Here is a 13708-nt window from a genome sequence, read left to right on the forward strand (position 1 = left end):
GCACGGGGGTGGCCCCGGCCCCTCAGCCCGCCCCGCGCTCCCGCACGGCCGGAGCCGCTCGGAGCCGCCCGAGAAAGGGCTCTCGAAAGAGTGCTCTTGCTGGTATCGGCTCAGCCCAGCCCCGCTCCGGACGAGGTCTCTGGAATTAGCTTCACTTGAGGAGCCGGAAAAGGGGAATCCTCCTCCAGGCGGTGTTTCGAAGTGGGTGAGCTGTAAATTTGGCGAATTGCCAGCTCGAAGCCTTTGGTCAGGGATGTGAGTAGCACGCGGCTCCATGGATAAGCGCTGTGGTCAGAAATCCCTTTATTTTGGTTTATTCCTGCCACACCCAAGTGATTTTGACGAGTTGAAGTATGACTAGCCCTTATTTTATTCGGCTCAGCGAGGGTGGGTTGTGTTATCCTCTGTATGGTATCTGCTGTTTAATTTGCAGGATGATCTGGCTGGCAAATCTTTTTCTGAAAAACCTTAAAATACTATCTATAATTGACGTTTATCTGCCTCTGTGGAAGCCTCGCTGCTTCTCTTTAAATGCTTTTGCTGTTTTCTGCAGGAGGGCAAAAAAGGCTTCTGTGGCAATGATAGATCCTTTAGAGAACAACTTGTTTGATCTTCCTGATTATGATAACACTGAAGATGAAACGTTCCCACCTCTTCCACCTCCTGCCTCTCCGGGAAGAGACGATGCTGAATGGGCTCAAGCTAATGGAGGTGAACACCGGTGACCCCTAAAAATCCCATTTGAATGCTGTGCAATCGAAATTATTGGTGTTGAACTTCACTGCATTGAGTTCACTGCATAAAAATAGGCAGAAAACAAACTGTAAACTTACATAGTTAATCATGCGATGCTTTCCAGCTAGTGGGAAAAGTTTATTTTTGTAGATTCCATGAAAATATGTGCACAAAGGAATCTTTATAAAATTCAAGCTCTTCTGACAAAATGTTGGTAGAGGTAATTATACAGCAATGATCTATTACTCTTTGTGACTTGGCTTCTAGGAGAGATAAGAGTATTGGATGCACTATCAATGCACTTATCAGAAATACAAGTAGAAACTTAAAATGTACGCAGTGCAATTCTAGGTGATGGCAATTGCATTGAATGCTTAAATTATGTCATTTTTTCCCCTGGATCCAGATGGAAACCAGCAGTCCCAAACAAAGGATTCTGCTGTGACCACACAGAAAGCAGTTAAAAGACCAAGGCCTAGATTAGATGCCCAAAGGTAACTTTATACAGAATATTTCTTTGTGTGATGAGTTTGGTGTAGGGCTGTGGGAGAATGATTAAGGTACCTCTAAAACTGGTCTAAGTTCTTTATAATCAACAGAAAGAATCCAAGCTTTAGGCTGTTTCAAGGAATGTGAGCGTTTTTTCTTTGTTTGGGTTTTTTTACTTGTTAGTTGAAAGAAAGAAGTGTGGGTTTCAAATAACTTTGCCCATTTCCTATTCTCAGGTTAATTTCAGAAAGAGGGCTCCCAGCCCTGAGACACATGTTTGACAACGTGAAGTTCAAGGGTAAAGGGCACGAGGTAAGACCTGGTGAGCTTTTGTTTTGTTTCCTGGGAGGTTAATGTAGATTTGATAGAGTGCTGCCCATCTGATACGGGGAGAAAGCTGGTTAGCCAGCTTTCCAGCAGTATCTGAACAAACTTGAATGCTTTAAGAAAACCCATCTTTGATCATAAAATTCTTTTCCTCAACTCTAAAAGTAGAACATCCCATCTGTGACTCTTGTATTGTCCATAGAAGTAGGGTTTTGAATTTCAAAGTTTCAAAAAAAAAAAAAAGTGACATACCACTTGAGCAAAGAAAAATCAGGACTTTCACTACAAGCTTTCTTATTGTTTTGGAGGCGCTTAAACATGCAGAGCTTATTTTCCTTTACATGTCATTATAGAGTTCGTTGTAGACAGGTGAGGGTCAGTCTCTTCTTCCAAGTAACAAGCAATAGGACAAGAGCAAACAGCCTCAAGTTGTGCCAGGGGAGGTTTAGATCAGTTATTAGGAAAAATTTCTTCACCAAGAGTGTTGTCTGGCTCTGGGCAGCCTGTGCTGTGGACTCGTCATCCCTGGGGGGATTTCAAAGACATGCAGATGTGGCACTTGGGGACATGGTTTAGTGATGGCCTTGGCAGTGCTGGGGGAGTGCTTGGACTCTGTGATCTTAGGACTTTTCCAATCCAAACAGTTCCATGATTCTCCTGACACACTTGCAAGGAGACCTGTGCATCTCTGGTTTTTGGAGAGCATTCATGGTATAAATGTTCTCCTTACCGCTGGAGGCACAAAGAAACTGGGCAGTAGTGCTGAAAGGTACAAAAATCTTTCCTAGATCAGGTTATTTTGATGTATCTGCATTCTAAACATAAGAATCAATGCCAGCTGTGCTCCTGTGGATTTATTTCAGCCTGGGTTCAGCCCTGATTGTTTAAGGACAATGCTTCAGGACCTGGCAGATGTTTTACAGGATATGCAAATACTCCCCTGAACTTGTATCACTGCTGTTCTCATAGCCTGAGATTATGCTTACACTGGATTGTGGGAGGAGGAAGGAAAGGTTACCCACACATTCATACTGCTTACATTTTCCAGAGACTGTCAATCTGCAGATGCTTCATGTTTTCAGGATTTAGTGTCCTGTTTACCTCTGCAGTCTCCTGACTCTGTCAGGTTTACTAGCTGGGTGTTGTCTTTCTTGCTCTAGGCAGAGGACCTGAAGACACTGATACAACATATGGAGCATTGGGCTCACAGACTGTTCCCAAAACTGCAGTTTGAGGATTTTATTGACAGAGTGGAGTCTTTGGGAAACAAAAAGGAAGTTCAGGTATGAATTGTTTCTGTCAGTTTCTCTTCATGCTGTTTGGAATAGTGCAAGTGGTACGTTTAGGAGATCAATTATGCAGCAAAAGAAGACTTAGGTTGTGCATACTGCTAAGAAGTATAATGTTATTTAAATTAATTTCTCTCAGTTTAGAGCTTTGTCTGGTATTTAAGTTTAGATACAATCTTTATGTATTTGAAATAATACTTTGGAGAATGGTTCAGCATTTTCAGGACATCTTTAACCACAGAAAGTTGCTTAAGAGTGCTGGAACTGGGTGGGTTTGGGGGTTTTGTTTGGTTGTTTTTTAATGTTTGAACCTGCAAAAGAAGACTGGTAAAGAATTCAGCTTCACCTGGCTGGGTGATAGATGCAGGACTGGGAAGATGATCCACAGCATTGAAGGTGTGTGTCTCAAATGGACATTGAGTGAAAGGAGTATTTTCTTCAGAGTAATACAGCATAAAATGAAATTGCTGTGGTTTTCCCATACTCCCAAAGTTGAACATAAAAACTTGCTACAGATGAAGTACCAGTGTTTTAATCTCCCATTTGCAGACCTGCCTAAAGCGGATTAGACTTGATCTTCCTATTTTACATGAAGACTTCAAAAATAATGAAGGTATGCTCTCTCTGCTGTTTGTTCAGTACTTCAGTGCTTAAGGTTATTTACTTCCCTTGCACTGACCAGAAGTGAATGGTCATGATACGCTTTTCTCATGCAGAAGAAGCTGCTGAGAGGTCTCTCCTTTAAAACCAGGCTTCTGTGAATCTTATGATGACAAAACTGAACTGGTACATAAGTATGCACATACTTGCACATAAGTATGTGAAAATAAATAAAATTGTATGGTCTGCTGAAAGGAAATGGAAAATGGGTATTAACCAGCATTGTTAGAAATATTCTTCAAAAAATGCTCCAGAAATGCACTTATTGAGCACACAGGTTTGTGTTGCACTCTCACATGAGTGCAGTCTGGAGAACTCTTGGATCTTACAGAAGGAGGAATCATAAACATCCTCCAGGGAGTTGCAGTGCAGTCAGGGTGTGGTGCCCTTCATAGGCAAAGTACCTGCTAATGTGGGGGGCACTGTTATGTCTGTCAGTTCTGGCACACAGCTGCTGGGAGCATTCCTTCTTCCAGGATCAAAACCCAGCATTTACTGAGGACATAAGTCAAGAGTCTCTTCCAATCAGATAGAAATTAGACATAAACAATTTTTTAATTAAAAGAGGAAGCTTCATGTGATAGTTAGAAACTTTAGCAGCAGAAAGGAGGGAATTTCATTGTCATTCCTAAGGACCTTGTGCAGGTTTTTATACCTTCACTGTGAGTGTGATAGTCTTGAGAGTGTTATCTACCCCTTGTCCCGTTTGTCTTCATGTGAACCTCAGCCAGTGCCTGGGAATGGTGTTTTGGTGGATGAGTTCATGAGTGGTAAGATCTGGCCTCAGTTTGGGGCAGTTGGTGACACGTGGCTGTCTTCACTGCTGCTGCATTGGTGAGAACTGCACTGCAGCCAGAAGCAGCCACGGACAGCAACACGAGTGGTTCCTGCCGACAGGGTCTCTAGAGTGATCAGATGTTCTGTGCGATGGTTCCATACACTGGGCTTTAAATGTGTTGTTGAGCTGCTCCTGAACTGTGTGACTGAGTGCACTGCTACAGCTGCCCAGCCTTCAGGGGAAAAGCTAGAGCAGGCATCTCACAAGTGTGAAATAAAAATTCAAGCTGGGGCATCGTATTAACAACCCAACCCTTTTGTCAGCTCACCTTTCTATTCACAGGCTTAAAGTGGTGCAGAGGCCTTGGGCACTCTTTCGAGAGTGCTCTGCTGCTCTCTGGGTGGTGAAGCTTGTCTAACTGAACTGCCTCCACCTTGCACATTTCAGTGCTGGCAGATGAATAAATATCTCTGTAATAGAGCACACTGAATTCAGAACAGTATTCAGTGTGTGTGTTCAAACCTCTGCTTCACAGAATGCTGGAAGGGTTTGGGTGGGAAGGGACCTTAAAACCCACCCTGTTCCATCCCCTGCCATGGGCAGGGACAGCTTCCATTGGTGCCATCCAGCCTGGCCTTGAAAGGTTGGAATTCCTGTAGCTACTCCTGCCACTTCCTTAAGGAGAGTGTTTTATTAGTAGGGTTGGGTGGAAAATTACCTGGCCCTAAAGATTGCCTGGAGTTCCTGTCCCTTTTGACCCTTCAAGCACAGCTCCTGTTGCTAACTCAGTGTGCTGTGCCTCTTTACACTCAGGCATTGATTATTCTGTGTGTGTGAGCTCTGAGCACTTGTTGTGTCCTTTGACTATTGGAGATGTGGGCCTAGGCAGAAAATTGCCCATTAAAATTATATTATACAATGATCTTCAGCTGTCAATACAAAATGTAGATCATAGAAATGGTTTCAGAATATTCTCTTGACTGACATGTAGTCAATCTCTATGGGTTAAAGGTGTTGATTCTGCTCTTCTTCCCCCTGCCAACCCTTGTTTTTAACCAGAAGGAGAAGGGGAAAGCAATGGACTGGATCCAGCTGCTGAAGATGCACATTCCCGCTCTGGAAATGCAGAAGAACTGAATTCCCTGCCTGGTACAACTCTGACGGAGGAGCAGCAGGAGCGGATGAAGAAGAACCGGCAGCTGGCCCTGGAGCGGAGGCAGGCGCGGCTGCAGGGCCACAGCCAGTCCCAGCACCAGGGTAAGGACCCCAGTTTCAGTGAGGGCAGTGGCCTGAGCTGCTGTGTCATGGCTCTGATGGCTTTTCTAGTAAGTGCTGGAATGTGTAACTCTCATATTTTAACAGTTTTCCTGTAGTTAAACTCCAGAGCCGTCACTGCTCCCCTGCTTGTTGTGCCAAGCTGTGACAGTTTTGTCTTGGTGAAATGCAGCTCACCCTGTTAACCTTTGAGCTGCCTTTGCCACAGACTGGGATTCTGGTGATGGAACCATCAGTTAAACACAGCAACAGTGTCTGCTTATGGTTTTTCTTTCTCTCCTCAATAGAGCTCCCCAGTAGTTACTCAGAAGAGGAGTTTGACAGCCCAGTTATTCAGGATCCCACTGACCTTATTGAAGACACTCAGGTTCCTGCAGCCAAGGATGCTCCCACAGATGAAGAACTGGAATGTGCCAGGGAAGAGCAGTAACTTCCCCACACTGTGAATGCCTTTCTTGACCAAAAGACCCTCCTGCTTTAAGTACTGTCATTATACTGAAATGTTGCTGGCTCTTGGCACTCCAGAAGCTTCAGGGAAGTCTTTCCCATGGCATCACTGCAGGACAGAACTCTTCCCTGGAAGCTGCAGAGGAGCAGTTCCATACACCAGCAAACAGAACAAAGTTCTTCAGTTGCACTTGAGCCTTCTTTTCCACCTCCCAAAATGTTTTTTTTAGGAAATGTTTATGAGTTTTTGGACCTACTTTGAATATAGTTTATAATTTATGTCAAACTGAATTAACTGGGATGTTGGTGGATTAAGTTGCTATTAAAGTTGTGGGTTTGGGGTTTTTTTAACAGGGATACTGGATTTTTTTAAACTGCTTATCCATTACTTACATATTTTTCTTATAAAATGGAAGCTATTAAATTTCAGAAGTCAAACCTGAAATTCTTGTATGAGGCTCTTACAAGGCCAGGCCTCCCACACTTCCCCATCCCTTGGGTCAGACATCTCCCCAGACAAGTACCTCCCCTCAGGGAACAAGACCTTCCTTACCTGATCCTGCTCTCTGCTTGAAGCTCTGCTTCATCCTCTTCTTAGAGTCTTGTTTTTCCTTACACAACAGCTTTTCCCTTTTGTGGAATGAAGGGGAATCACCCCTTCCAATAGTAAAAAGTACTGAATTTCTAGACACTGAATTAAGCCACTACCCTCAGGGTACCAGGTGTTATTTTATGAAGGAATTTGCTTTTTATATCCTTGTAGGGAAGAAGGAGGTATTTAGGTTTTAAGAACCTAATTTATGGACAACATGAGCAAAGTAATTTTTTGAATGATACTTAAAATAATTCACAGCCCAGTGTCTTTAGTCTGAAATATGAGCTTTATCAGGTAAAAAATCTTTTCATAACTCACCCATACCCATAATCAGATAAAAATAATTCTTATTTAAAATAGACATTGAGCTTAGTAAAAGAACACTTGAATATTTAAATAAACTGCTTTTTAAAAAATCCCCCAACCACTTGTGCACAGTGAACAGGAGCAGGACAGCCCCAGGCAGCCGGTGCCAGGTCCCAGTTCACATCGTGATGTCCTCTGTCACATCCAGCAGTGCCAGCTCCCGGATCTCCTCCAGCAGCTGGTACAGGCTGGGCCCCTTGGTCTGGCAGAACTCCTGGGACTCCTCATCCATCACTTCCACCCTGGCTCTCTCTTGGGCACGCTGGGTTTCCTCTGCAGACTGGCTGACTTCTTTCACCAAGTCAGATTTCACCACATGGAAACTCTTCTGGGCGGCCTCTGTGTCCGCAGTGTGGTGCGGTGCGTTCCTGATGATTTCCAGCTTGATAGTGTCAGCGTGGCAGCGGGAAGTCTGCACAAGGATTCTCACCTGGAAAGCAATATTTTGTTTATATTTCTGATGGTGCTATTTCCTTTTCCTCCTCTCTGATGAGATACTCACTGTGATGTGATCGAAAAGGCTCAAGGTCACTGAGTCTCCAGTAGTTGTAGTGGAGGTGATTTTATGCTGAGAGCGATGGAGGGACCCAGGCTTCCACTGGCAGTTCCCAGCCCCTTGACAGGAGATGACCAAGCCCTCTTTGTTTTTCATGTAGGCAGCACCTTTGATTCCATATCTACAAAAAAGCAGAGAAGCTGTTCTAACCGTTTTCAGCCTTTTCAGGTGTCTTAATTTTGAAACCCACAGGCTGGCTGGGATTGTAGAAAAGCAACAGGAAGGGGTGGGCACGGCAGCCTGATAATCCTGCTCCAGGGATGCTGATAGGTGGTGTCACAGAAACCCAGATTTGAAAACAGCGTGGAGACAGTGACTGAAGTGTTCTGAGAGCAGTAAAGCAAAAGTGAAATAGTCAGTGATCCATTATCTTAGTTCTGGGTGGGGCCTGGAATGGCTCAGTGATGGGAAAAGAGCAGCTTTACAGGTTTTTCTGGACAGACAGGAGACAAGTTCTCCATTAAAAAAAAGCTACTTGAAGAGCAGCAGCATGTTTGCCCTGGGCTCTCTCTAAGGCAGCCTTTCCTGGCTGGGGAGCTTCTGGCTCTTGAGCCTCACAGCCAACCCTCTGGAATGCTGGAGACGACACATCTGCATTGAGCTGGTTTATACCCAGGCTGTGCCCTCCCAGCATTCCAGTAACACCAGGTGTTATTTCCCAGCCCATTCCCAGCCGTGCCAGGCTCACCGGGGGACGAAGACGAGCACGCCGTTGGTGCGGATGGAGTAGACGACCCCGTCGGCCACGCAGCGCTCGTCGCTCTCGGCGCTCCTGTCTCGGAAGTACATGCACTGGAAGAGCTCTGTGGACTGCTTCTGAGCACGCTGCGCTGCCTGTGAGCACCCCGCACACAAAGAGAGACAAAAACCTACGTAAGTATTCCAACAGGCGTCTTTGGCTTTGATTTCCACAGCTGCTTTTTCCCATTATTTACTCCCTTACCTGTCCCCTAGAAAAATTACAGCTAAAAGGAAATCTTACATGAAGTACAAGTGAAATATGAAGGCACTTTTACAACCACTCTCAGAAGAAAACTGATATTTAAAAAAACCTCAATGCACTACAAATAAAAATAAAAGTAAAGTGATACTCTTAGTTCCCAAAAGCACAGTCGGGACTAGTATCCCATTCCCTAGGGCACCATGGAGACTCCCACAAGGACCCCCTTACCCGATTCCTGTTATTAATGTGTCTGGACAACTCCTCAAGATACTTGTTACTGATTATGTTATCCTTAACATCCCCTGTGGTTCCCTTCAGGGTTGCTGCTATCAAGAGCCTGTGCACAACAATGTCAGCGTATCTCCTGATGGGAGAAGTGAAGTGAGTGTATTTCTCTAGGGCCAGCCCTGCCAAGAGAAAGGAAGAGAGGTTAGCAATCAAAGCCATCATGTGCCTCCTGCAAGAGTCCAGAAATCACAGCAAAGGCAGAAGAATGACCAGGTACCATAATGATGAAACTGCTCCTCGGGACAAGAACCAGTTGAGAAGTATAGGGCGTTGGACATGGCGTGGGTGGCCATGGAGCGCAGCAGTTTGTTCACAATGGGATCCGAGGGGTCGTTTGCTCTGTCCAGAGACTCAGCCAAAGCTTTGTTAGACCTGTCGAGAAGGTCATAATGGCTTATAGGTAACAACAGCATAAAACCCACATAGAAGTTAATAGTTACTCATAAAAAAATGGCAAGCACAATGATATTGAAACTTTCAATGCAGTTTAATAACAGTTCTGCTCTAGGAAAATGTTTAGAAAAAAACCAGTTTTCACCCAGTTATCTACTGCAACCTGGAGAACCAGGGACTGGAGCAAAACCCCTTCCTATGCAGTACAAAAGAGAGAGCTGGTCCAAAACCTTTGTGTCCAGCACAAATGGGACAAGGTGACACCCAGGTCACAGAGGCTCTACTGATGCCTTCCACCATGGCCTTCTCATGTTATCTTGACCAAGTAATTCTGAATTATTTTGAGTCATTTAAAATTACTACACTGCACAGAATTAACCTAATTTAAACCAGTACTCTCTTACCCAGGAAATACAGTGCAAACAAGGCCACTGCAAGAGCTTGACCAGTGCACAGTGACTGAACAAATGCTTTATCTGAATATGTCTAAAATTATTCAGCCACTGCCACTTGCAGTACAGCCAGCAGAATGCAGGCAGCTTCCCCTGGTCAGAACATCATCAGAAAGGTTCTGATAAAATTTGTTTCAAGAACTGCTATGCAGTGTCTCTTAACATTGATACTTGGAGCTGGAATTGTTTGTAATGATAATATGGCCAAGTAGTTAACTGCTTAACTTTAATTACAGAACTTTAGTAATAAAAGCTACCGTGTGTCTATTGAGAAGCCTTTGGCACTGGCACATTCTCGAAGCTCAGTGAAGAATTCCTGTCGTGGTGGAGGGTGTTGCCGCAGCAGAGCTTGGTGGGGAAAATCCTCGGAAATTCTTTTCGCCACCCAGTGGTTGGCCAGGATCATGCATTCCGCCACGGTCTCGTGCACTTCCAGCGGCTGCTTGGGAATGAGGTCATGGATATTCCGTCTGTCATCCAGCTGTACTCGGATCTCGATCCCTTCCAGCTCCAGCGCGCCGCACCTGTCCCGCTTAGCTCGGATGTGTCGTGCTATGTCGGTGAGCTTGGATATGGCCCAAACCAGCTCAGCCAGCTTCTTCTGCCTCATTCCTTCATCCAGGCTTTTCAGTTCCAGGATATCCCCCACCACACTCGTGTCTCCATCCAACAATCCCTGTGCTGTCTCATACTCCAGCTTGTAGGCAGAGCGGATGAGAGTTTTGGTGTATTGAACCCTCAGCGTCTCGTACGATTCCTTCTCCAGCTCCCACAAGACGCTCACAGCGTATCTGAAAGACAACACCACAGTTCTGACATAGTTCTGGTAGACTTAAACTCCCATTTCAAGCACATTCAACTCTTTTATAGACTTAATTATGGTTGTGGAAGCATCTTTTTCTTCATGAAACCAGTGCTCAGCAACACCACTAAATAACGCACTTGCCTTTCAGTCTCATGCATCACAACTTAAATGAGGACCAGCTACACAGCAGTATTTTCAGTTCATCTGCTGAAGCAGAGTACCCCTAAGGTATAAGGTCTCCTTTGTGTTAAAGCAGAGCTACACTGTGATAGTTATTTTTATCCATTTTTATTTTATTAGTCAGATGCATTCACAATGAACACCTCTGCACCCTGCATATCCTCATGCTAGCAGCCAACTGAGCCTGTAAATTGATATAAACTGGTCTATAAAATTCAGCCTACCTGTGATAGAACTGAAAGGTAATTTCTAATGTACACAATTCTTCCAGTTGATGATTTAGTAATAATGCAAAATGACTTGTAAAAGTCTCCCTGCTCAGAACAATTCCAAACCCTTACCTGTCCACTCCGCTGAGGAGGGAGCACACGTCAGCACTGAGGACAGAGGGCAGCATGTCATAGCGCCGATCGGCTAAGTAATACGTGGTAGCCCTGAGGAACAAAACACAGTTGCTGTTCTTCTCACCAGGACTCCTGGGTCTGGGGTGTAAGCATTGCTTCATAGTCTGATTTTAAAAGGTTATTTCTACAGAACACTCACAGGTGCAATACCAAAGTAAAATTATTTAAATAGCTATTTGTACAGTAAAACCCTAATTTTGCCTTCCTTGGTATTTCAGCTGCCATTAAGGGCAGAACCAGGGCTGGACAAAATATGCTCACTGAAGAAGAGGTGATTTAATGGGTACATCAAACATCTCTGCTGCCTACAGTTTATACTTCTTTTCATCTACAAACAATACAGTTCATGAAGTGATTCAGCAGTTTAAGTCCAAATAGCGACAATAAAAGAAAAAAGGGAATGAAATATTTGGACATTAAAAGACAAGATTGAATATTAAAACATAAGCCTGACAAATACCTCTGGAATTAAATTAATGTGAGACTTAATTCCATTTTGTGGGTGTTCATCTCCCTTGGAATACAAACGAGTGGTTTTCAAAAATACTTCAAGTCACAGATGTTAAATTAGACTCTAAAGCAAAGAGGAGTGATGAGGGAAAAATAACCTTATACTATAACTTTCTGGAAAATGTGTCCAAATAAAAGCAGAATGTAATTAGTTATATAATAGTTTAATTAGCTTTAACAAGTCTTTAGTAGGACATGAAAGGTGGAAGCATGTTTCTTTCCTTCCAAAGTTTCCTAAAGGTAGCATCACAAACTTCTGAGCTTCATGAATTTTCTAATTTTCAGAAAATAACTTACCTTGCTCTGGCCTCAACATCAGTGTAGGAATTTGCTGCCACAAAGTGAGTCACATCTGCAATGTGCACCCCCAGCTCGAGATTGCCATTGGGCAGAGTCCTGACAGAGAGAGCATCATCCACATCCTCGCAGCCCTTGGGGTCAATGCTGAATATCAAGTGGGTATCTCTCAAGTCAAGGCGTTTTTTTTCCTCCTCTGGACTCACTTTCCATGGATTCTTCGGAGAACTCACAGGCATTTCACTCATCTGTACAGAAATATTGTTGAACATAAATCTATATTTTCTACAAAAAGATACCAACTAATTAGATTTAATTAGTTTTTCAAATTCTTCTTGTGTTTAATTTTCCAAGTCCATTACATTTACTTTATGGAAAGTATGGAAAAAATTGAAAAGAATTCTATGTGCATTAGTAACCAGTGTTATTACTGTGGTGATACTGCAGCTCTGGCAAATATAACCACTACATATTGGTCTTTTACAGTCTTTTTCTTTCAGTTAATTGTAGGTATAATCAAAATAGTTACCTGAGAAAGCTGGATCCTCTCCCAGTTGAAAACAAAGTATTTAATACAGTAGGAGGAGGACTTTAGGATAAGTAGCATAACCACACACTAAAGACAGAAACATCTTAAAAGCCTAGCTCAAATTTGAATTAAGAGTTTGTAATCTTTCCTCATAGCAAATGGATTCTATTAAAATCGCTCTTGACTTGAAAATCCATAGTATCAATAGAACCACTGATCCAAAAGATTCCAGAAAAATAAACTAAAATAATAATAAATTTTCAGCTTTCAAAATGGGCTTTCAAAAACCCACTGGCAACAAAGATGTTCAGCTGTAAAAGGGTCCCTCTCTTTGAGAAACAAGGCCCTGGAAATGAACAGAAAAGACTGGATCTGATCACAAAGACAAACCTGGATTTCTGAGAAAGGGGCAGCAGAAATGCTGTTCTCCACCAGAATTGCTGCGATTTCCCCCTCAAGATCTCCAATTCTCCCCAGAACTCTCACAAAGTGTCCGTTTGGATAGAGGGAAGTTGACTCCCAGGAATCGATGCGCACGACAACTCTGTACTCCTGCAGCAAGGCAGCTCTGTTAGAACAGCACTGTGCCCCTTAAAAGTACAATTTCTATACCCCTAACAGGACCTTTCATTTATCAGAAAAAACCCAAAGCAAGTGGTATGTAAGCGTGGCCAAATTCAGAACTCAAATAAGCGTCTTAACCTGAAGTGGTTCCGACAGGAATTGAACACAATCCTTCAAGGCAGAAATTGAACCCTCACAGACTTCACTTTAATAGTTTTACCATGTTTTTGTCAAAGAAAACATCATTAGAGCATATAACACCCACACAGCTTTGTAAGAACACAGAACAGAGAAACACTTCAGTTAAATTACCTGTAATGCTTCAGCCTGCTGAGTGCTGATCCGGATTTTGGGAATTCGGTAATCCCAAGGTGTTACAAGGACTTTCTGAGCATTTCTGCCCTGGGACTGGCTCTCTTCTTTAGAAGGGAAAGTGACCACATAATCCCTCCAGTTCTTTTGGATGATTCCAACTACTTTACCTTTAAATAAGGAACATTGTGCATTAAAGAGTTTAACAGGACCAAGAAAGCAAATATGTGGGAGGTACAGGAGATTCATTGCTTCGTAAAATGAACTGATGTGTCCCCAAATCTGTGTCACAATTGCCAACAACATATGGTGTGCAGACAATACAAGTGTGTCATAAACTATTGTTGGCACAGGCAGATTTTAATGAGCTTTTATTTATATGGAGACTAACTCAATGTATAGATTTCAATTGATACAGGACATAAATTATTCTCACTGCTGCTGAAACGTGGCCAATTCTAGTAATACAGAAAACTTTTAACAGCAAAGAGCAAAACAAAATATCATTTCCCTA

General features: G+C 43.3%; 2 protein-coding genes across 4 annotated transcripts in view; one reads left to right on the top strand and one right to left on the bottom strand.

The window, feature by feature from the left end:
- Positions 1 to 6: 6 nt before the first annotated feature.
- TIPIN (TIMELESS interacting protein) lies at positions 7 to 6445 on the top strand. 2 transcript variants are annotated; one of them, XM_017736219.1, is made up of 8 exons: positions 7 to 201; positions 554 to 711; positions 1142 to 1229; positions 1461 to 1536; positions 2712 to 2834; positions 3390 to 3453; positions 5338 to 5535; positions 5841 to 6445. In XM_017736219.1, exons 2-8 carry the CDS (start codon positions 579 to 581, stop codon positions 5981 to 5983), a joined length of 825 nt encoding a protein of 274 aa, XP_017591708.1. In that variant the 5' UTR covers positions 7 to 201; positions 554 to 578; the 3' UTR covers positions 5984 to 6445. The 2 variants fall into 2 exon arrangements, with proteins under 2 accessions (XP_017591708.1, XP_017591704.1); XM_017736215.1 differs by having other exon boundaries at positions 113 to 205.
- Positions 6446 to 6710: 265 nt separating this feature from the next.
- The window catches only part of DIS3L (DIS3 like exosome 3'-5' exoribonuclease), a 12016-nt gene continuing 5018 nt past the window's right edge, over positions 6711 to 13708 (bottom strand). The window contains exons 7-16 of one of the 2 annotated variants that reach the window (XM_008638508.2): positions 13195 to 13364; positions 12709 to 12870; positions 11790 to 12037; positions 10920 to 11012; positions 9851 to 10384; positions 8966 to 9120; positions 8689 to 8867; positions 8206 to 8351; positions 7464 to 7638; positions 6711 to 7391 (exon numbers count right to left, since the gene is read on the bottom strand). In XM_008638508.2, the coding sequence (XP_008636730.1) occupies positions 7080 to 7391; positions 7464 to 7638; positions 8206 to 8351; positions 8689 to 8867; positions 8966 to 9120; positions 9851 to 10384; positions 10920 to 11012; positions 11790 to 12037; positions 12709 to 12870; positions 13195 to 13364 (2174 nt within the window). In that variant the 3' untranslated portion in view covers positions 6711 to 7079. The remainder of the gene's footprint in view (positions 7392 to 7463; positions 7639 to 8205; positions 8352 to 8688; positions 8868 to 8965; positions 9121 to 9850; positions 10385 to 10919; positions 11013 to 11789; positions 12038 to 12708; positions 12871 to 13194; positions 13365 to 13708) is intronic. The other variant, XM_017736204.1, reaches the window with a different exon arrangement.

This window comes from Corvus brachyrhynchos, unplaced genomic scaffold (genome assembly GCF_000691975.1).
Source record: "Corvus brachyrhynchos isolate BGI_N302 unplaced genomic scaffold, ASM69197v1 scaffold200, whole genome shotgun sequence".
NCBI lineage: Eukaryota > Metazoa > Chordata > Aves > Passeriformes > Corvidae > Corvus > Corvus brachyrhynchos.

Coding starts and splice junctions, on each gene's coding strand:
- TIPIN (XM_017736219.1), top strand. CDS start 579: ATGATAGATCCTTTAGAGAACAACTTGTTTGATCTTCCTGATTATGAT. Junction 712..1,141: donor ATGGGCTCAAGCTAATGGAG/GTGAACACCGGT, acceptor CCCTGGATCCAG/ATGGAAACCAGCAGTCCCAA. Junction 3,454..5,337: donor AGACTTCAAAAATAATGAAG/GTATGCTCTCTC, acceptor GTTTTTAACCAG/AAGGAGAAGGGGAAAGCAAT.